The 21,415-nt window shown below is 56.4% G+C and overlaps 1 protein-coding gene across 4 annotated transcripts in view; it reads left to right on the top strand.

Annotated features, from left to right (window-relative positions):
- PTPRF (protein tyrosine phosphatase receptor type F) overlaps positions 1-21,415 on the top strand; it is an 85,851-nt gene that overhangs the window by 2,605 nt on the left and 61,831 nt on the right. For all 4 annotated transcript variants that reach the window (XM_061184337.1, XM_061184338.1, XM_061184339.1 and 1 more), the window contains exons 2-5: positions 4,783-4,855; positions 11,608-11,743; positions 20,488-20,633; positions 20,815-20,956. In XM_061184337.1, the coding sequence (XP_061040320.1) occupies positions 11,653-11,743; positions 20,488-20,633; positions 20,815-20,956 (379 nt within the window). In that variant the 5' untranslated portion in view covers positions 4,783-4,855; positions 11,608-11,652. The remainder of the gene's footprint in view (positions 1-4,782; positions 4,856-11,607; positions 11,744-20,487; positions 20,634-20,814; positions 20,957-21,415) is intronic.

The following is a 21,415-nucleotide window of genomic DNA, read 5'->3' as shown; positions in this document are numbered from 1 at the left end:
GGCAGGTGGATTCTTAACCACTGCGCCACCAGGGAATCTTGTGCACACACTTTCTCGCACATTTTTGCTTGCTCAGAGACATTTGAAATGTCTCTGTAGTTCTGTTTTCTTTTCCATTTGCTCTTCCTCTTCCCTCTTTTATTTCCTTTAACAAGGAAATTGTTTCCATACAATTCCTTCCTCCCTCCTTACACCTGCAGCTCCTGGCCTCCCCTCTAGTCAGCCTTGTGCACGTAGTGAGGGTGGGTGTGGTGTCCAGGGCTTCTAGGAGAGGAGGCTGGATTTGGGTGCTGGTGAACCGGTTGGGGTGGGGGGGGTGGGGCGGTTGCAGTAAGAGTAGACTCGCTACTTTTCTTGGGAATTGTATTGATGTGCAGCAAAATGCTGGCCTTGGCTCTCTGCGCTCCCTCCACTCTTTCTCCCATCAGTCCTAACTGTAGGAGTCCAGTACTGAGGGCCCTTAGTCAGAGAGAGATGGGACCCAGACCTCTTCCTACAGAGGCTGTGACACATGCTACAGCCCCTTCATTTTCCAGTTTGAGACTTTGAGGAGATCCCTTCCTCCCTGAGTCTCAGTTTCACCCCCTGTAAAATGGGAGAGGTAATCCAACCCTGGCCAGTTCCCAAGGCTGTCGTGAGAATCTAAGGGGACTGTGTGGCAGTGTATCAGCAGCAGTGGCAGTCGCTTCCCATGTGACTGGCACTGCCGTGTTCTTGGGCCAAGCTTGCAGCCAGGGCCCTGCCCTTGAGGAGCTTATGGTCCCGGGGGGAACAGATTGCATCATGGGAACGCAGAGCAATTCAGTAACCTCTTATTGATTGCCGAGTGTGTGCCAGACTTCGGGCTAGGCACTTTCAGCCAGGCTGCCATGCTTCCTGTGGAACTAACAACTGTGTAGAAGAGGCAGCCCACCCCTTAGGAGCTGCTGAGGTTGAGCTCAGCAACAGCTCACCTAAAGCAGCTGCAGTTCTGAGCTGAGGTTACAAGATTGGGGGAGTTCACCACCAGGCAGGGGAGAGTTCAGAGGTCAAGGAGAGATGAGTCTCAAAGAAGACCAAGAAAACGGGCTATCTGAATTGCATTTTGAGGGATGAATAGGAGTTTTCCAATTGAAGAAAGGGCACTCTAGGCAGAAAAAAAAACAGTATGACCAAACACTCAGAGATCTTATCACTAGTGGCGTGTTCAGAGTTACAGCAAATCACAGAGGATCTCTATTGCCCTGTTAAGTTACTGTAACTTTACTGTGAGAACACAAAAGGGAGATATCAAAGAATTAAAGCTTGAGGGTGTGTGTGTGTGTGGAATGTGCTATGATCAGATGCATGCTTCTGGAAGAGGATTCTGTGGTTACGGGAAGTAAATGGAGACAGGATACCCAGTGAGGAGAAGGGTACAAGTAAGTCAGGTGAGAGAGAATTGTGGCTTGGTAGCATGGAGCCATTTAGAAGGCACATTTATTAGGGCAGGATGATTTATTGGATGTGGGGGTGAGGAAGAGGAAGGGGTCCAGGTTCCTGGGAGTGAGTGGGTGAGGCCTTTACTGAGCCGGGGACTTGGGGATGAGAGGTAGATTTGGGGCACAGATAATGAGCTCAGGGTTGGACATGTTGTTTTTGAGATGCTTGGAGCATTTGAGGGTCGGGTGGGGGACTTTTAGGAGGTGGTTGTGTGTGAGGATCTGGAGTTGGGGAGAGAGGTCTGCTCCAGAGGAAGGATGGAGAGTTATATGAGAGGGTGTAGAGCTGTGTTCAAGAGAAGACAACTTCAGTGGTGAGGAGTGCAGACTCTAGTTTCAAACTGCTGGGTTCAACTCCACTTAATAGCAGCGTGACCTTGAGCAAGTTGCTTAACATCTCTGAATCAGTTTTCCCACTTGTCAAATGGGTATAACAAAATTCCATGTCTCACAGGGTTGTTATGAGGATTGAAGTTAATATGCAGAAAGTTCTTAGAATAGGGCCTGGCATCTAATAAGCACTGCCATCTCAGTGTTAGCAGTTGTGATTGTAATAATCCTCAAAGGGCGAGGTGCAAACCCATCCCCATCAGAATCTCAGTGAGAGCAGCTTTAAAAACTAGACATTGTTAAGGTTTGGGCATCTGCTCACCTAAAGTAGCTGCAATTCTGAGCTTAGGTTAGCTGGCTAACCTAACCTAAGTGCCCAGCCCTCAGCCCTCATGTCATCGCTGGGATTGTGTGTGTTGCTCAGGTGTATTTGACCTTCAGGTGGGCTGGTGTGAGAAGACTAGAGGATGAAGCTCTGGGGAAGAGACCCCACATTGGGAGTGGGTGGAAGGGGATTCTGAGAAGGAGCAGCTTCGGTGTGTTGGGTTCCCTGTCCCCCCCAACCCACCCTGGGCCCTGGGCCCTCTAGTGAGGTGTCTGCCTCTGAGGTCCAGATGCACCCAGGCTCTGTGTCACCAGCCTCCAGATCTGAGAACAATGGTTTTGGCTCCTCGGCAGTGTTGTAGCTGTTTCTGGGGACTGTTCTGGTGCAGCTACCAGGGCTGCCTGAGGGCTGCTCTAGAGGGGCGTCCGTGCTCCTCTAGATTTCAGCTTGCTCCTTGTCCCGCTGTCAGGCCAGGTTCCAGGCTTGGCAAATGACAGAGAGCCCTGCCAGGGGCCAGCCCCGGCTTGGTGCCAAGGCCTGCTTACCTGATCTTGGTCACGGCTGCCAACCTCACCCCTTATGAGGCCTTTGTGTGTGCCAACCAGTGATTCCTAACTTGGGTCCGGTACCAGTCAGGCCGTTTCTGAGTAGCTTTCTAGTTGGTCTCCTGGGCACAGCCGGCAGCCCTGATTGTTGTTGTGTCTGGGGTGGTTCTGGGAGCTGCTACTGGTGACTCTGACAGGTGATTCTGATCGCCCTCCTAGGTTATTTTGGGGCACCGGTGGTTCCAGGTGCTGTTCTGGCTCTTCTAGAATCCTATTTGTGCTATAGGGTCTCTCCAAGTGCAAGGTTCTGTGCCTGTTTTGTCTGTTCTCTGACCCACCTCCAGGCCATCTGGGGCACATCCCTCTATCCAGGTGTGGCTCCTGCTCAGCTTAGGTCCAGGTGCCAAGCCCAGTGCTCCTGGTGTGGCCTCAGGCGTGGCAGTAGTGCAGCTGGCTTGGGGGACCCTCCCCATTCTCTACCTCAGACTCTGCCCCTCTGCCCCAGGGTCCCTGAGCAACGGTGGAGCTGACAGCCTCACATCTGGCCCTGTGAGGCCCCGGCAGGCGTCCCCAGACAAACGGGCCTTTGAGTTTGGGACACGGAAGCTAGTTTGTCTGGCCAGACCCGCCCGGCAGCCTGTGTGCTGGGAGCAGGGAGGCCACAGGGAACTTTGCGGAGAAGCCGGTGGGCTGGGAGACGGAAGCCTGCGGCCATCCTGAGGCCCGGGCTGTGAGCTGTGGGGGGAGGGGTGATGGAGGCAGGAGAGGGTGTAGGCTGCAGGGTCAGCGCGGGTGGTCGTGGGTTGGCCAGGCCTGTCCTGGCCATGCTCAGGCACGAGGACGTCCCCTGTGTCGCAGAGGCGGTCTGTCTCAAGCGAGGCTGATTCCCAGGTGCCAGGTGTGGGAGGCTGGCCTCGGGTTGCTCCCTGGGGTCGTTCCCTGACCCCATTCCTGTGTGTCCGTTTGGGGATGAGCCAGGGTGGAGCTGCAGCGTGGGTCAGGATCCCTGTGCACGTGGGGGCGTGAGGCCGAGGAGAAACGGGGCGAGGTGTGGCCTGCGTGGAGTGGGCAGCGGGGGGCCGGTTGCTGAGCTGGGGAGCGGGCGTGTCCGACCCCTGCCCCCACTCAGGACGGGGCCCACGCTGGTGGGAGCTCAGTAATGGTTCTGGAAGGAAGGCGCCGGGCTCTGTCGCCCTGTGTGTGCCAGCGGAGGAGGCGTCCATGGGCACACCTTCATTTTAAAAATTATAGAGCAGCGGAGAGTCAAAAATAAATATTGCTTCTGAAGCTTCTTTGAAGGCTGCATGGATGCTGGCGCGGTTCTCCCAGGCTGGGCTGTTTTCTGTGAACTCATTCACGCGTTCATCCGCTCAGTCAGCATATCTTGATGGAGCACCTACCATGTGCCGGCTCTCTGCTGGGTGCTGGGGACACGGAGGTGAGCCGGCACGCACTGAGCTTATGGTTGTGACTCAGCGGCCACTCGGCAATTGTGTAAATAAATAAATCATATCGTGGTCACCACTCCAAGGCAAGGTCCAGGCGTGTAGTCTGGGACATCCTGGAAGGCCTCCCTGAGAAAATGCTCTTGGCTCTGAGATCCGAGGGCTCACTGGCTAGAAGAGGTGGGGAGTGCGGTCCAGGCAGTGGCATAGGGCCCGGGCAAGGCTGAGAGACTGCAAGAAGATGGCACATTCGAGGATCAGAAGAGGAAGTTTTTGGGCGGGCTGGCTGGCTGGCTGGCTGGCGGGAGGGAGCGTGGCCAGGTTGGGCTACAGAGGTGGGCGTCTCCGCCTGCTGTGCTGGAGGGTGGTGATGAGGAGTTTGGACACAAGTTTTTCTGCTGAGGTCAGGGACTTGGTCTGTGTTGTTCACGGCTATATGCAGGGTGCCTGGCAGAAAGCCTGGCACGTAGTAGGTGCTCAGGTGTATGGAAGGAGTGAGTAAATGAAGTGACGAGATGGGCATTTTTCTAAATGGGGCTCGTCCTGCAGGAACAGTTCCATAACCTGCTTTTTCTTCCCCCTGCGTGAACAGCAAATTTTGAATGTCTTTCTGTGTCAATACCTGCTCTGCTGTAATGAAATTCTTAATGTTTCCTTATCCTTTTCTCTCTTTCCAGGAAGGAGCGGAGGCCCCAGTGCCCTGCCCTCAGTGCTGGTTGTCCAAGAGTGACTGGCGTGAGCAGAGACCTGGTGAGTGTCCCCCAAGTTGTGGCCGGGCAGGGGTGCCGAGGGCCAGGCCGAGAAGCTTGGATTTTGACTCAGGCTGGTGGAGAGCTGTGGAAGGGTTGTCACTAGGGGCGTGACATGATCCAGTGTGCGTGTGGCAGAGAGGTGATGGAGGCCTGGACCAGGAAGGCGGTGATGGAGGTGGAGAGAAGGGATTTGAGTGTTATTTAGGGAAGCCAAGTAGACAGGACATGGTGAAGGGTTGAATGTGGGGCATGAGGGAGGGGAGGTGTCGAGGATGGCTCCCGGGTTTCTGGCTGGAGTGGGTGACGGAGGTGGGTTAGGAATGATATACAGCTCGTCAGCTGCTGTAGGTGTGAAATAGCCTTCTGGGTAACATTCTAGGACTTACACCAGGATCTCTGTGCTTCCCATTCACCATGTTTTTGTAGAAAAGACTGTTCCGTTCGACTGTAGGTTGTGGTAGAAAGATCAGGGTACTCACAAGATCTGGGCCCATCCTTCTTTGTCTCTTTGAGGTCCACTTCTTTCTTTCTGCTAGAAGCACAGAACGGGTGGGTTGGAGTTACAGGGAATGAGGTTGGGGAGTTAGGTTGGAGTCAGAGTGTGCTGGGCCTTGGTTGTCAGGCTAAAGACTGTAGACTCTCCTGAGGGTGGTATGAAGGCACCGAGGGTTCTTAAGCAGAGAAGCAACATCCACACATTCATCTACCCGTTGCCCATTCGTTTGTTCATTCATGAAACATTATCTGCATGTCTACTGGGGGATAAAGCAGCAAACAGAGCTGAGGACCTTGATCAGATATGCATTTTTGTAAGATGAAAGGGGGCCTTGGTTTGTTTGCAGGATGGGCTGGAAGGGAGTGACCAGAGGCAGGAAGCCCACTGAAGACATGGGCGCTGATGACGTCTTCCTAACACGGCAGTGGTTGGGGTGGAGCCAGGGCAGATTCAAACGTATTGACCAGTGACATACGTGGGATGAGGAAAAGGGAGAATTTGAGGAGGCCTGGCTGGCTTGGGTGGCTGATCATGGTGGTGCTTGTCACGGAGATGGGGACCTGGAGAAGGAGTGGGATTGGGGAGGATGCGTTCTGCTTGGGCCATCCTCTCTAAGCTCCTTGAAGGCAGAGCCCATGACTGTCTTGTTCATCACTCTGCCTTCTGGCTCAGGGCCCAGTAAGGCCCACTGGACAGTTCTGCATGATGGCTGGTGAAGAGGGCTGTGGAAGAGATGGGTCTGGTCTGGGCGTGGAAGGGAAATGAGCATGTATTGGGTATCTGCTGGGGGCAGGCCCCGTGCGTGGTGAGGTGAGCTATGGGACTATGTAGAAGGTGCGGCAGGAAGGCTGTGTCACAGGTTGGAAAGGTCAGATGGAGAGGGTGGGTGTGGAGATACCTTTCACCTGGGTATCCTCAGATGATGAGTCTGACCTTCCTGGGAGCCCAGTCTCACCATAAAAGGTGCCTGAAATTGGAGCCCTCTGTCCTCTGGGGAGGCCACTTGCTGATGGCCTGTTGAAGGGGTAGGGGTGGGGTGTACTGTACGGTCCAGCTCTGGAGGCAAGACTGACTTGGAGGGGGAGGGGAAGGTGCTGTGAGATCCCGAGGCCTAGGTACAGCTAATATATGTCAAGCCTACCTGGGGTATTTGGGGCCCAGGGTACCCATAGGGACTGAGTTCTGGGGCAGGGACCAGGGCAGCAGGCCTTAGGTGACATGGGCAAAGGATCTTGCTGTCTGCATCAGGGTTTCTCAGCCTCAGTATTGTTGACATTTTGGACCAGATAACCCTTTGCTGTAGGGCCTGGCCCATTATTGTAGGATGTCTAGCAGCATCACTCGCTTCTTCCTACTGTGCCAGTAGCACCTACTCCCCCATCCCTGTCGGACAATCAAAAATGTCTCCAGACATCGCCTAATGTCCCAAAGCAGGGCAAAATCACCCTGGATTGAGAAGCACTGGTCTACACCACTTCTTGCTGCCTTCACTGTGCTGTACAAATCTGGGAAACTGGGGAGGGCCACGCAGGGAAGATTCACAGTGATAGGCCACGGAAGCTGAGTTCTGGTGGGTGAGTAGGTGGCTGAGGCCAGGACAAGGCATTCTTTACAACAGAGAGAACAGTGGGTGCAGAGGCCTAGACGCAGCCACGTTGGTGAACATTAACCCAAGGGAGGCTCCACTCTCCAGAGGAAGGAGGCTGGACGGCTGGTGGCTTAGGGGTTATAGCTGTAGGAAGGTGCCTCTGCTGGCTCCCTTGGTCTTCTGCCCCCAGAGCTAAGCCTCTGCTGCTGCTTGTGCCCCACCCCCAAGGCTCTGGGATGCTCTTCCTAAGCTCCCCGTCCTCTTGCAGGGGAGACCGAAGAGCTGAGGGCTGCCAGAGGGTAAGTAAGGTCCCAGCTTCGAGAGGGAGGGAGGGTGGGCAGATCCTGGCTGTGCTCACAGACTCTGGCCAACTGGCTGGAGGAGCAAAGGCAGCCTGCTGCCGGCAGCCTCCTTTCCCGGGGCTGGGGTCACGGCTGAGACTGATTTATTCCCGTCGTAATCTGGTGGTTGGTTTAGTGAGAGTTGGAAACATGTTGGTTTTCCCTTCCCAAGTGTAACAAGGCCTGTTCCCGCTTCTGCGGCCACTGCTGCAGTGCCACGTGGTGAAGTGTCCGGGACGTGACAAAAGGGCTCGGTTAGCTGCCCACCGGTTAGAAGATGAACAGCTCCACTCCGGGCTCTGCCTGCTCTCACGCTCCTCTGCCCCAAGCGCTGGCCTCTCCCCTTCGCCAGCCACTCCTTGGGGCCCTGGATACCCCTCCTTCTGCTGATGTCCATTTTGGGGCCCCAGCCTCCTGAGAGCCAGGGTCCTGGCCTGGGGAGGAAGCAGGGAGGAGGCTGTAGGAACAGGTGGTATTTGGAGACTAATTAATATTTGTGAATAATAACACGTGCCCAAGGGAAACAAATCAATTTGTGTTTGCATATTCATGAGGAAGCCTCGGAATGATCCCAGATGTTCTCCAGCCAGGGAACCACCCCCCGCATGTCTGGCGTCACATGGTCTCTCCTGGGGGGCCCCCCATTGAGGCTGGCAGGGGTGGTTGGGTGGGCCGCACGGCAGTGACGTATTCTCTGTGTAACAGGCCTTTCCGTGACGTTTGTATTCGAATCCTGTGGCTTGATGTGGGGCCCGCTCCTTCCTTTTCCCTCAGAGCAGTGATTCCCATGCTCTTCAATTTCACAAACCAGTACAGTTTCCAAAAGTACTTGGGGGCCAGACATGGGGTTGGCAATTTTTTATCTTGCCAAGTAAGGACATTATAAAAAAAAAACAACTGGTATCTGCCATCACTATCACTTCCTACAAGAAAGGACATTTTAACACCAAGGACGTAATTTCAGAATAAAGGACAGTTCTTCCCAAGAAAGGGCAGTTGGCAGCTTTACACTGATGTAGCAAAGAAAAAGGGTATATTAAAACCATTCTGAGTGTAGAAAAATGGCATTTGATGATATTGTACAATATCGTTCAGTATGGAATTGTTTTCCTGCCCAAGTGTATCAGTTGGTAGAACCGATGGTCCGCAGTGCAATTCAGAGACGAGCTGAGCGTGCAAGTGCTCAGGCCGTGTTTTCATCTCGGCTGTTGAGAGCCCAGACTCACCCAGCCGTGGGCGGAAGTGGATGCTCTGCTCTTAACGCTGTTGCACTGAATTCAGAAGGTTCTCAGCTACCCCAGCAAGGCGAGCGTCGGTCCACCTCCCAGCTCCCCGCCCGCCACCTCCCCACAGGTGACCCTGAGCGCTCTGGGGTGGGGGCAGGGCCAGCGTCTAGACGGAGGCCAGACCCAGGAGCCAGGACTCCTCCTATGCGGGGCCCTGGAGCTGGGAGTGGCCTGCGCCGCCTGACACTGGGGCAGGCTGTGTGCCCAGAGTCTGGGGCGGAGGCAGCTTGCTGACACCAGGAGCTGGTTAGGGAGAGGCCCTGGCCCGGACAGCTCTGTGGTTGCCGGAGTAGTTCCCTGAGAACGTGTCCATGTCTGTGTGTCCCCGCGTCTTCCCGTCTCTCTGGGTGTCCTCATGTCCGTGGACCACTGGGAAGAGCTCTCTGGGAGGGAATGTCGTTGTTTTCAACTTCTTCACCTCTGTCTCTCCTACTTTCTGCATCTGAACAGTATCCTAGGCACTCCAGACCCAGATACACAGGAGGACCCTGGGGTCCCCAAGTCACGGCCACTTGTCTTTGTCACAGTGGGGGTGGGGTTACCAGAGGCAAACCCAGTTTCTCTGACATCCGTGGGCAGAATCTCATCCAAGAGTGTACCACATGATGTCTGCTCTGGAATTAACACCCCCTTGATGGCTGTACTGGGGACTGACACCCCATGATGTGTATAACAGGGTTATTTCTCTATGATAACGTACCCCTATAACGTCCATCGGGCAGCTGCACCCCCATGATGTCTGTCTACACTCACATGATGTCTGGACAGGACTGCTACACTTCCGTGATGCCTCTACCTGGGAGTTGCACTGCCATGATTACTGTACCAAGGCAGCTACAGGGGATTACGCCTCAGTGATCATTGTACTGGGGAGTTACACCCCATGATGATTGTGCTATGCAGTTGTACCTCCATAATGTCTCTTCTTTGTAGCTTCATCCCCTTTACAGCCATACCAGGGAGCTATGCCCCCCATGGTGTGTGTTCCTGAGGGTTATGCCCCCATGATGTCTGCACTGGGAGGAGGGTTCACACCCCGACTGCTTGTACATGGGAGTGAAGCCTCTTTGAATATTGTATTGTTGCACCCCATGATGTCTGTACTAGTTCCCTCTGCCTCTGTCCTTTGGTGTAACACACCACTGATATGTGTACCAGGAGCTGCAAGATGGTTGTATCAAGGGGCTATACCCCCATGACACCCTGGCCGGGCAGTTCACCACCTGATGTCTGCTGGGAAGTTGAATTCTATCATTGGTCGCACTGCTGCACGACAGTGCCATGATGACCAAGCCCAGACAGACACGGCCTTAGTGATGCATGTCCTCCATCCCAAGTTGGCCGTATGGGGCATGGTGCTGGGGACTTCCTCTCTCCTGGTCTCGCCACACTGAGCGGAAGCCCAGGCATGGTGTAAACGGGGCTGGATGCCCACCATGCTGCTTCAGTGTGCTTGCTTTTGCTGCTCAGCCTGTCTCAGACTTTCGGTGAGATCTTGGGACAAGGGACATCTCCCACCCTTTCCCCTTTGTGTTCAGCCCCTACCTCACTTCACAGTTGTACCTGCTTTGTCCCAGCACCTTTGCTCACCTCCTGCCCTCTGATCTTATGACCTTTGACTGTCCCAGTTGAGACTAGGGTCTAATTTCCAGGGAGGAGCAGAGCCATCTTTGAGCCCTGCCTCTTCCTGTTCACCAGCCCTGTCACCTCCTTGCAAATATTCTTACCTTTGTGGGTCAGCTGGCACCTGGGTCTGATCCCCACTCTCCCACCAGAATCCGTAGGTACCACTGTGGGGCCCCCAGGTGTGTTCACCGTCACTCAGTCCCCTTCTGCGCCCTGTTGTGTCTCCAGAGCATTAATGAGGGGCTTTGTGCACCAGCCCCTGGCCCAGAGCAAGGTGTAAGCAGAGCTGGTGGGCACTGGCACAGATCCCCAGAAGCCCCCTGAAAGGGAGCCATGGGAGAGAGACCCTTGGGAGCTCGCCACCGGGGCTGGAGAGTGATAGCAGTGTATCTGTACCGTCTCGTGTGGCCATGCTGAGGGCTCCACATTGGTGCTGGGCAGAGTGGGCGGCGGGGGCACGCCTGGCTGAGGAGCCCTGTAAGCAAAGGCCTGGGGGCATTCAGGCAATCCCGAATGGTCTTCCTCATGCGCAGGTTCCTGGCTCAGCCCGGATGGCAGTTGTGAGCAAGTGCACCCCACCCCTTGATATGCTCTGGGCCACTGGGGCAAGGGCAGAGGAGGTGTGAGGTCGACTCTTAGGGTCCAGCACCCCCAGTCCTGGCCACTAGGGCCTCCCTGTGGTTTCCTGTGGAGTGGGAAGGTGCCATGGGAATTGGGTAGGATGAGGGTAACCAGGCGGGGCGGGTGCAACTTGTCCAGAGCACGTCCTGGCGAGCCCGGATGGGTTGTGGCTTTGGCTCCAAGCCTCTGATACCTAGATCTTGTCTGCCATGACCAAGGCTGTGCTCTGAGGTTTGTGCCCAGCATGCGGGCTCTGCTGGGGAGAGGAGGGGCAACAGGAGACCCCAGGGACTCTGGAGTCCCTGGCCTCTGTGGGTCTGCTAACTGCTCCGTCTTGGTCTTGCTTTGTTTGGTCTCTGTCTCCACCTGTGTGTCTCTGTGTCTCTCGGACCCCGTTTCCCTGTCCCAGTCCCCTTATGGAGGCAAGTTGGAAATTCTAGGTCTGGAACGGAACATCCCTATACATCGTCTGGTCTCAGTAGTCTCTGCCCTCTACTCAGGTTTAGAGAATGACCTGGGGGCCTCTTGTACTCTCTCCCTACAGTGTGACTGGTGGGTTATCCTTGGAGTCACTAGGGGATCGATGAGGAGCCTGGGTTTTCACAGGGGTCGGAAGGTCTGGGTGGTCATTGCACATACCCCACAGGAGGGGGTATCTGTTGAACTAGGCTCTGGGTGGTCAACGATGATGAGTGGTGGTCTTGGTGGTGAGTGGGGGCCAGGAGGTGGCATGTGGGCAATAAGACATTGGTGGGTACCAGCTAATTGGCTCTGCCCTTCTCTCTGTCACAGGTTGATTGTCCTGGACTGTGGCTGGCTGTGGTGCTGGAGCCCTGGATGGCCCCTGAGCCAGCCTCAGGGAGGACGATGGTGCCCCTCGTGCCTGCACTCGTGATGCTTGGTTTGGTGGCGGGTGCCCATGGCCACAGTAAGTCTGACCTCTCAAGGCATGGGATCTCCTAGATGGAAAGGTGCATTCCTCCCAGCAGGACTCTGGAAGGGGGGACGAGGCCAGCCACTAGGAGAGACAGGATGGCTAGATACACCTCCAGACCTTCTGTCCTAGAGAGACCCCCCCCCCACTTGGAGAGCCCCCCTCCAAGTAATACTCCAGCCCCGTTCTTCCTTGGAGCATCCTGTGGAATACCCGCATGTCTCTTAAGGTGCTCCAGGGTGGGGCGTGTCTGAGTGTGACCCTGTTTATGGGGTGGAGGTGAGACACGTCCAGGATTCGTGTGGTCATTAGTGATGTGCTCAGGCGTGTACTCTGTCCACCACTGTGGACCTGTGCAGAAGGCACAGTGTGGGCCGTGTCGGTGTTGGTGTGGGAATGGGGGGCTGCACACAGGAACATGTATGGACATGTGAGTGGGATGCCAGAGGTGTCCACAGGTCCAGGGAAAGATGGGAAGGCGAGCCACCATAGCCCTTCCCCTGGGCCAGACCTGTGTGTAGACACTGAGCACTTCCTTCCCCTCCCCACTTCAAGGCAGAGGGGCATCCCCCTCCCCCAGCCCCTCAGCCCTGAGAATGGGGGAAGATTGCACTTGGCCACAGGAAGCTGGGCTCCAGCGCCCCTCTCTATGTATGGGGGGAGATGGGATTGTCCCCTGCCCAGATCCAACTCCGAACTTTGGTCCCTTTCCTGCCGCCCTTCCCCCTGCCTGGCACTACAAGACTGGCCGCAGCCCGCCCCGTTGCCATGGTTACCACTGCTTGGTTACCGGTGGGAGGCGGGGCACAGGGCAGATTTAGCCAATCTGCACACTGAGGGGGAGGGGCGAGGTCGGAGCCAAGGTCCCTGGGGAACAGAGCTGTTCCCATCCTGTCCGGAGCCCAGAGGTGGCAAAGGGCCAACCTGGGGGTCAGCCCAGGGGTCAGCAGGCCATAGGGTTCCCCCACCCGCCTCTCCCTGTGTCTGGGAGCAGAGCTGTCTTCTTGCCCCACGCAAACCCTTTCTCCTAATGGCTCATTAATTATTCAGGACCAGATCCTGGAGGGGGTGGGACTGGAGCGCCCCGCCCTTTGTCCTCCAGGTTGGGTGGGGCCAGTAGAGCAAGGAGAAGGAGAGGGCATTCCTCCCGGGGCGCGGGGTGAGGGGTAATGGGAACCTTGAGGTGCGGGTGATGAGAGGGCTCGGCTAGCAGGAACAGGGAGGGGTTAGGGGGTGCGGGTGATCTCCAGTCCGGTTGGGGCTGCTGGGAGAGAGCTTGAGCCTGCAGGGGCAGGCTGGGGTAGAAGTCACTGGGTGGGACTGACAATGGCACGGAGGCGAAGGCTTGGGAGAGCCAGCCCTTGGACACTGAAGTCCTGGCCTTGCTCCCCGACCCTCACTCTGGACGCTCTTAGGGCCTTCAAATGGGAGTTTGAGAGCAGAGGGAGGACCACCCAGCTGGGCTTTTGGAGACAGTACATCCTGGGAGCATAACTGTCTTCCCTCCTACTCAGACCAAACATGCTGGAACCTGTACCCTCACCCTCATCCTCCCAGACCTGCCCGTCTTTCTGTGTTCTCTCTCCTGGTGAATGGCTTTCCCACCCACCCAGCCACCCAAGTCAGAAACCTGGGCCTCCTCCCAGCCTCCTCCCTCTCTCATACCCACATCCAATCCATCACCAAGTGCCGCTGTTTCTCCCTTCTGAATATCTTTGGAATGCATCCACCTCTCTCTCCGCTGCCCTCACCCAAGCCATGCTCAGCTCTTGCTGGGGCTTTTGCAGGCAGCAACCTCCTAGTGGCTTCCCTGTCTCCAGTCTCTGTCCTCACCGTCCAGTCTCTGTTCCATGGTAGGGGTCGTGTTGCAAAATGAAAGCCTGATCATGTCGCCCCTCATTTTAAAACCCCTCGCTCTCTTCCCCTGTCGCCTTTAGGATCAAGCCTTGGGGTCCAGGCCCTGCATCTTTAAGCCTCCGCCAACCTCATCCTTCACCTGCCCCACCCCACGCCCCCGCCGTGCTGACTTCTCGGTTGCTCCCATGCTCCCAGGCCTCTGTTCCTTCTGTTTCCTCTGATAGGAACCCTCTTCCCCATCCCCTTCACCTGATGAGTTCCCACTCACCTGGAGCCATCACCTCCTCTAGGAGCCTGGGTCATGTGCTGCTCCCCTGGGCACCTGTGACTGCTTCAGGTCTGTCTGTCCCATCGGACTGTGAGTCCTGAGGGGTCAGACTATTGTCCAGTTCAGGGCCTGGAGTGTGGTAGATGAGTAAGTGTAGGGGTGGAGTCGGGCCTGAACCCCTAGTAGGACTCAGGGGACAGGGCAGAACAATTTTTAGAGCAGAGGCCAAGAACCTCCGTGCTGGTCCCTTAAGGACCAAAGACCAGGGTCTTGAAGGTAGGAACCAGCTGGAGATGCCAGTATAGGTGAGTTGGGCTCTGCTCCCAGGCAGAGAGCCACGGGAGAGGGGCGTGGGCTGGAGGCTGTGATGACCTGACCCCAGGAACACTGCACATACGTTTGGATCTGTCCCCCGCATCATGGCCAGGCTTGGGCTGGGCCTGGGAGACTGGTAGCTGGGGCGAGTAGTCAACGTGGATAGAGCTGCTGCAAAAGGTAGGGCAGGCACCCCGGAGAATTGACAACCGGAGCAGTGGAGCGCAGAGCGGACAAATGTGTTTCTATAGGCCTCTTAACGAGACAAATGAATGGGGACCCTGGCCTCTGAGGGGAGTGCAGGGAAGGGGGGCGGAGAAGCAGCTGCCAAGGGTTAGCCCAGAGGCCCCGGTGTCAATGCCAAGTCAGCTCCGACGGGGACATGGGCACGTGGGGCTCGGCGGCTCCCCCAGCTGGGGCTCGTGGCTTCTCACGAGGGAGGCTCGTGGGGCCAGAGGTGGTCCTGAGCAGGAAGAGGTTTCTGCTGATCCGCTGTGTGCGTGTCAGGTGCTCGGTGGGAAGAATCCACACGGGCCTGCCTTCGGAGCCTGCAGTGTGGGTTACTACAGCGTCCACTGTGCTGGGGTGGTGCTGACACAGAGGTAGTGACCTAAGCATCGTAGGGGGGAGGTGTAGGGGGCTTCCTAGAAAACGGGAGCCCTGAAGGTTGAGTGGGCATTTGCTAATGGGGGCCGTTGCCTGATGAGATGAGATTAGGGAGAAGAAGCAGGAACGGGCCTGGGCTTCTCCCTGGAGCCCATGGGAGGACCATGATGAGGACCATCTCCCTTTTGTCCCCAGACAGCTTAGCACAGTCCAGTTACTTGGAATCATAGGAGCCCAGAGCAGGATGCCTGACGGCTAGGAGTGTAGGTAGGGGCAGAGGCCTAAATAGCTGAGGATGTGTCTGTCGTATCACCGCCCCCACCCAGCCTGGGGAGCTGGAACATGGCAGGGTGCTGCACGCAGTTCTGCGGTGCCCTCCTCCTCATCCTTGGGGAGGCAGGACCTGGTAGCCCAGCTAGACTCTGCCCTCCATGGAACTTCCGGCAGGTTGCTTTCTCTCTCAGGGCCTGTTTTCCTATTGCACAATGAGGATAATCACTTCTACCTGGAAAGGTTAACGGAGGTCACATGTTCAAGGCACCTGGCACTTAGTATGTGCTCCCTCCATCCTAGGCCGTGACCTGGGGCTCCCAGTGTGTCCCCTGGGAAACCAGGGTTGTCTCTGAACGGGCTTCCCTCCCGGGGATGCCAGGAGTGGTCACAGGAGCCAGCGTTAATGCGTCCCCAGCTCATCAGACTTTTAAGGGCCTGGGAAACCTGCCTCCCTCCCCTGCCTCACCGCCCCTTGCTGCTGCGTGTATGTGTGCTCTGCAGGGAAGGCACAAAATAGGTGGCTCAGTTTGGCTGGACCCTGGGAGGTGTGGGGGGCCCCCCACCCCAACCCCCGCCCAGGCCAGCCCACTTGTTTCCTTTCTTAGGGCACTCCCTCCCACTTTGCATGGGCTCAGCTACCTGCGCGTGTCCAGGGCATGCCCCTGGGGGCTGCTGCCCAAAGACCTGTGCAGCCCATGACCTCCATGTGCTAGGGGAGGGGAGGTGGACCCACATCCTGGTGGGGCAAAAAGCCCCTCCGGACACGTGGTCTTCAGAAGTTCTGTTCAGAGCCTCCCCAAACACTAGCTCTGGGTCAGTACTGGGCGAAGTGGTCAAGTCACCTGATTTTGCCTGCCTGCCTGGGGACCTGACCGGTCACTGTGGCCTACGGGCTGCGGGACGCAGAGCAGGCTCCCGCAGGCTTGAGAGTAGGGTGCACAAGAGGGGCAGGGCACGCACGAAGGCAGGGGGTTGCCCATAGACCTGGGTGGGGTGACGCGGCCACGGGGCCTGAGCTGTGTCCTGCACGGTGCTTGGCCTGTGGCAGGTGCTTTTTTTTTTTGAAAGAGTCAAGAAAGCCTGGAGAAGTTAGCAGGAGTGAGTGTGGGGAGGGGAGCGGGGAGACAAATGTCAGCACAGGGTTTGTGCTCCCCAAAAGTCCGCCTGGTGAAGAGAGGCGAGGGCTTGGCAGGGCTGCGGGAAGAGAGGTGCCCACCCGTGGGGGTGAGTGGGCTGAGGGAAATGAGGGTCTGGTCTGTTGGAGGGGAGGTCCTGCCCCCGGGGCTGCCCCAGGCCGCATGCTGCCCGTCTTGCCAGAGCCTGGTGGCTGGGTGGGCTGGGCAGGGCTCTGGCCCCTCTCCAGCCTCCGGGGCGGGTGGGGGGATCCACCTCCTTGATGGCCCCAGGCCTTGGGCGCCATCCAGCCTCTCCTGTACTCAGGCCTTCCCCTTCCTCTCTCTCTCTCTCTCTCTCTCTCTCTCTCTCTCTCTCTCTCTCTCTCTCTCTCTCTCTCCCCCCCAGCCCCCCCCCACCTGGCTGCCTCCCCAGCTTCTGGTTCTTTGTTTGGCGTGGAGGCCCCGCCCCCAGGCACACTCACCCGGCCATTCTGGTTCAGCAGGTTCCAGCCTCTGGTTTCTGCAGCCTACACGTTGAGGCAGGAGTTTCACCCAGGGCTTCTCTCCCCAGCGGGCAGCAGGGGCTCCCCAGTGTGGTGTGTGAGGGGCTGAGGTCTCCATCTTCCGCAGGCCTTCCCTTGTTGTCAGGTCACCTTCACTTGCCCGCCCCGCCCCCCTGTACCAGGAATGGGTTCGGGCGCTGGGACGGGGGAGAAGCAAGGCAGGCGTGGTATCTGCCCTACTCAGGGTTATTGTTCTCTGTCGGGAAGCAGCCATGAATTAAATATTCCTCCAAAGTGTGGAGAAAGTAATAACCTCACACGTGTACATAACAAACCATGAGCAGTGCTGTGAGAGAGGCGGCGGGAGTCTCCAGAGAGCCTAAAACCCAGAACTGAGCTAGTGGAGGTGGGGGCCACAGCAGGGGGACCAAGGAAGGTTTTCTGAGGAAATGATGTTTAAATTGAGATCAGAAAGGTGAATAGGAGGTGGTGGGTAAAGAGGTAGCCTAAGAGGTTTGTGGCAGAAGGAACAGCTTATGCAAAGGCCCTGAGGCGCAGGGCGTATTGCTTATCCAGTGGACGGGAAGCCAGGGCTCTGGGGGGTGTGAAGGGCTGGGGTGAGACCTGGCAGGGCTCCAGGTCTGAACTCCATCATGACGGGAGTTTAAATCTTGGGATTTAAATCTTGGGAGGCCTTTGGAGGGTTTTGATCAGGGAAGAGGCTGCCGCTTCACTCTGGCTGCTGAATAGAGACTAGGGACGCAGCTGGTTAGGTTGGTGGAGTGTCCAGTCGAGAGAGGGTGATGGCAGTGCAGAAGGAGAGCAGGGAGCTGCTGTCTGGAGGTGTGGGGGAGGGGCGTGCAGTGTGCAGGGGTGTGGGCAGGAGACTCTTCCCCACCCCCAAGTCGGGCAGGGGCGTCCTATCTGAGAGGATCTCACTGAGAGGACAGGCTCTGCAGACAACTGCAGACTGGGAGAGTCCGGAACCTCCTTCAGAGGGCAGTCGGGGCAAGGGTGAGGCAAACTGAGGCTTCCTGAACCTTTGTGATGTCCCCATACCACTCGGGCCCCCAGCAGGTTTGTGTGTTTCCCCAACAAGGCTGCCCTCGCCCCCTCTGGCTATTCCAAGAGCAGTCAGGTAGGTCCCCGCGTCTCCTTCCTCCAGGGAGGCCCTGGGTGCTGTAGGATGTGCTTAGGATTTGGAATGCTGGATCAAACCCTAGCTCTACTCCAGATCAGTCTGTGATTTGTCTGTTGTTTAACCTTCTGAGCCTCCATTTCCCCATCTCTAAAACGGGGGTGATAATACTACTGATGCTAAGGCGGGTGATGGCTGCCCACAGGCAAGGTCCACCACGTGTCCAGCCTGTGTAAGCAGTCTGCAGACATCATCACATTTCGTCTGCACAGAGCCCTATCACTAGCACCATTTTGCAGATGAGGCTCAGAGGTGGTGAGTGACTTTCTTAATAATTACATAAAACCTCCAGAGCCCACTGGACCCTGGGGTGCTGGGTAAGATGGGCCCCTCCCTGCTCCCTGCAAGGCTGAGCCATCCCAGCTCTCTGTACCTGCAGCTGTCACTCCCGACCCTGGGGGTCCCCCAGACCCTTCCCTCCACAGAGACTCTGCCCCATCTGCTGTCCCTCTTCTCTCCACTGGATCAGCACCTTCTCCCTCTGCTGGCTCCTTCCCATCAGCATTAAATAAATAAATAAATATTATCTTTCACATCTTAGGAAAAAGAGAAACAAGAATGGGAATTTCCTTGGTGGTCCAGTGGTAAAGAATCCGCCTTGCACTGCAGCGGACGCGGGTTCTATCCCTGGTCAGGGAACTAAGATTCCCACATGCCGCAGGGCAGCTACGCCCCTGTGACACGATTACAGAGCTCGCGTGCCCTGGAGCCTGTGCGCCACAACTAGTGAGAGAAAACCCGCACGCCACAACCAGACAGAAGCCCACACACCACAACGAAGATCCCGCATGCCTCAACAAAGATCCCGTGTGCCGCAACTAAGACCCAACACAGCCAAAAATAAATAAATAATAAATAAATCTTTAAAAAAAAAAAGAAACATGAATGTAAAAACCTCCCTTTCAACCCGTCCTCCAGGTGCCATCTTCTCTTTATCTTCCCTGTCACAGCCAATCTTCTTTTTTTTTTGACTGCGTTGGGTCTTTGTTGCTGTGTGTGGGCTTTCTCTAGTTGTGGGTGAGCAGGGGCTACTCTTCGTTGCGGTGCGCAATGGGCTTCTCATTGCAGTGGCTTCTCTTGTTGTGGGGCACAGGCTCTAGGCGCGCAGGCTTCTGTAGTTGTGGCACACAGGCTCAGTAATTGTGGCTCGCGGGCTCTAGAGCACAGGCTCAGTAGTTGTGGCACACGGGCTTAGTTGCTCCGCAGCATGTGGGGATCTTCCCGGACCAGGGATCGAACCCGTGTCCTCCTGCATTGGCAGGTGGGTTCTTAACCACTGCACCACCAGGGAAGTCCCCAATCTTCTTTAAATAGTCACTGTACTCTGCTCTCCACTTCTTCACCTCTTGCTCCTTGACCTTCTTTGGTCTGGCTTTGGCCCCTGCCACCCCACTGACTCTGCTCTTGACAAGGCCCCCGACTATACCAATGTGAACTGTTTCTGGCAGGTGTCTTAGAGTCATATAGGCTTGAATTCAAATCTCAGATGTGCCGCTTATTGGATGTGTGACCTTGGGCTAGTGACTTGACCTCTCTGTGCCTCTAAACTGGGGATAACAACAGTGAAGGACTAAACGAGATAAAGTACCTGGTGCAGAGTGGGATTATCATCATTGAACAAACATGTTTTTGTGCCAGAGACCAGACCAGGCCTGGGCTCATCGGCACCGAGCAGGTGGTCTGAAATGTCATTTCTTACGGTATCAGCCTTCCTGGAGCTGTTCATTGGTCTGATTAATAGGAAATGGATCCGCTATCAGGATTAGCAAGGCATTTCTACATCTTAATGAAGGCCGGGTTTCCAGGGTCTTGTGACCCTGGGTGGTGGGATTCCAGGTTGGCCCTGGTGTGTGTATCAAGGTGACGTGGGTGGGCATGGCAGTACAGTGTCCAAGCCCCCTCCCTTCTCCCCCCCACCCCCGCCTCTCTGTGGACACTTTGGGGAGACGTCCAGGCCATCGGAAGGCAATAACCCAGCCAGTGGCAGCCAGGTGGGGAGGGCAGATTTACAGGACAGCATTCACCTGGGAAGACATCCAGAGATACTTAGGAGGTGGAATGTTTAGGCCTTCAGGACTGATGGTGTGTGGGGGCCGGGGAGAGGTGGAGTCACGGTTTCTGGCTTGAGCCTTGCGGTGGATGGAGGTACCATCACCCTGGTGGAGAGCAGTGGGGGAGGGACACGTCCAGGGGAGATGCTAGGGCTGTTCCCAGCAGCTCTCAGCATGCCTTCATCCTAGAGCTTGGAATTGTTGGGGGGATGGGAGACAGAAGAGTGTAGCAGTTAAAGTATGGACTCCAGACTCAGCCTCCTGGGTTCAAATCTTGGCTCTGCCACTAACCAGCTGTCATGTTAGGCAAATCCCTTAACCTCTGTGTGTCTTGACTTCCTTCTGTATAAGCACAGGTGACTGTAGCACCCAGCTCATGCGCTCACAGCTCTTTGAAGAGTGCCTGGCACATAAGAAGCATAAGGGTTAGGCGTCGCTACTGTTATTTCCTCTATAGATCTTTCTTACCCCCCACCCCATGCCTGCCCCCTGTAGTACAGGCCATGTCGGCAGTGACCGTGCCATGATGACCTGGTGTCTCTATCTCTCCAGGCAAACCTGTCTTCATTAAGGTCCCTGAGGACCAGACTGGGCTGTCAGGAGGGGTGGCCTCCTTCGTGTGCCAAGCCGCAGGGGAACCCAAGCCACGCATCACATGGATGAAGAAGGGGAAGAAAGTCAGCTCCCAGCGCTTCGAGGTACAGTCTCGGGTGGGAAGGGGCAGGCAGGGCTCCAGGTCTGCCTATTCTGGGGTCTGGTCCTACCTCACCTGCTCTTGGTCTCCCTCCTTGGGGGCCTTTTGGCAGTGAGAGGATGGCTGACCCTGAGCAGGCCTCTGTGTCCTGAGCAGGCTGTGACCACGTGTCTGCCCTGCGGCAGGTAATTGAGTTTGACGACGGGGCAGGGTCCGTGCTGCGAATCCAGCCATTGCGGGTGCAGCGAGATGAAGCCATCTATGAGTGCACGGCCACCAACAGTCTGGGAGAGATCAACACTAGTGCCAAGCTCTCAGTGCTCGAAGGTACGTGCTGGGGAGGGATGGGGCCTGGTGGGTGCGGAGACTGATGCAGGGATCAGCCAGCCAGCCAGGCCCGTCCCCGCCGTGGGCTGGGGTGTTTTTGTGGAAAGGAAAACTGGCCATCCTGGGGTCAGCGAAGGTCAGTGGTGGGCAGGGATGGTCACTGGATTTTTGGCTTGTGCCAAAGCCCGCTGTGTGCCTCGTGTCTTTGTGTTCTGCAGAGCCGGGATGTTGCTTGGTAGGTCTGAGGACTGACTTAAGGTGTGGGGCTGCAGCTGCATATCGCTTGGGGTACATGACTCGTGGCAGTGGATGTGATTTTCCTGTGGAACCTGGCAGTAGGCTTTAGAGAGGTGTGTTCCCAGTCACTGTTATGAGCAAGGGCCCTAGGCTGGAGGCTGGGGCTCTGTATGTGGACTTTAATGACTTCTCTCACTCCGTGGCTCCTCCGTTCATTCACAA

This window comes from Eubalaena glacialis, chromosome 3 (genome assembly GCF_028564815.1).
Source record: "Eubalaena glacialis isolate mEubGla1 chromosome 3, mEubGla1.1.hap2.+ XY, whole genome shotgun sequence".
Classification (NCBI taxonomy): domain Eukaryota; kingdom Metazoa; phylum Chordata; class Mammalia; order Artiodactyla; family Balaenidae; genus Eubalaena; species Eubalaena glacialis.
The sequence above is the reverse complement of the archived record's forward strand: the minus strand, read 5'-3'. Positions and strand labels throughout refer to the sequence as shown.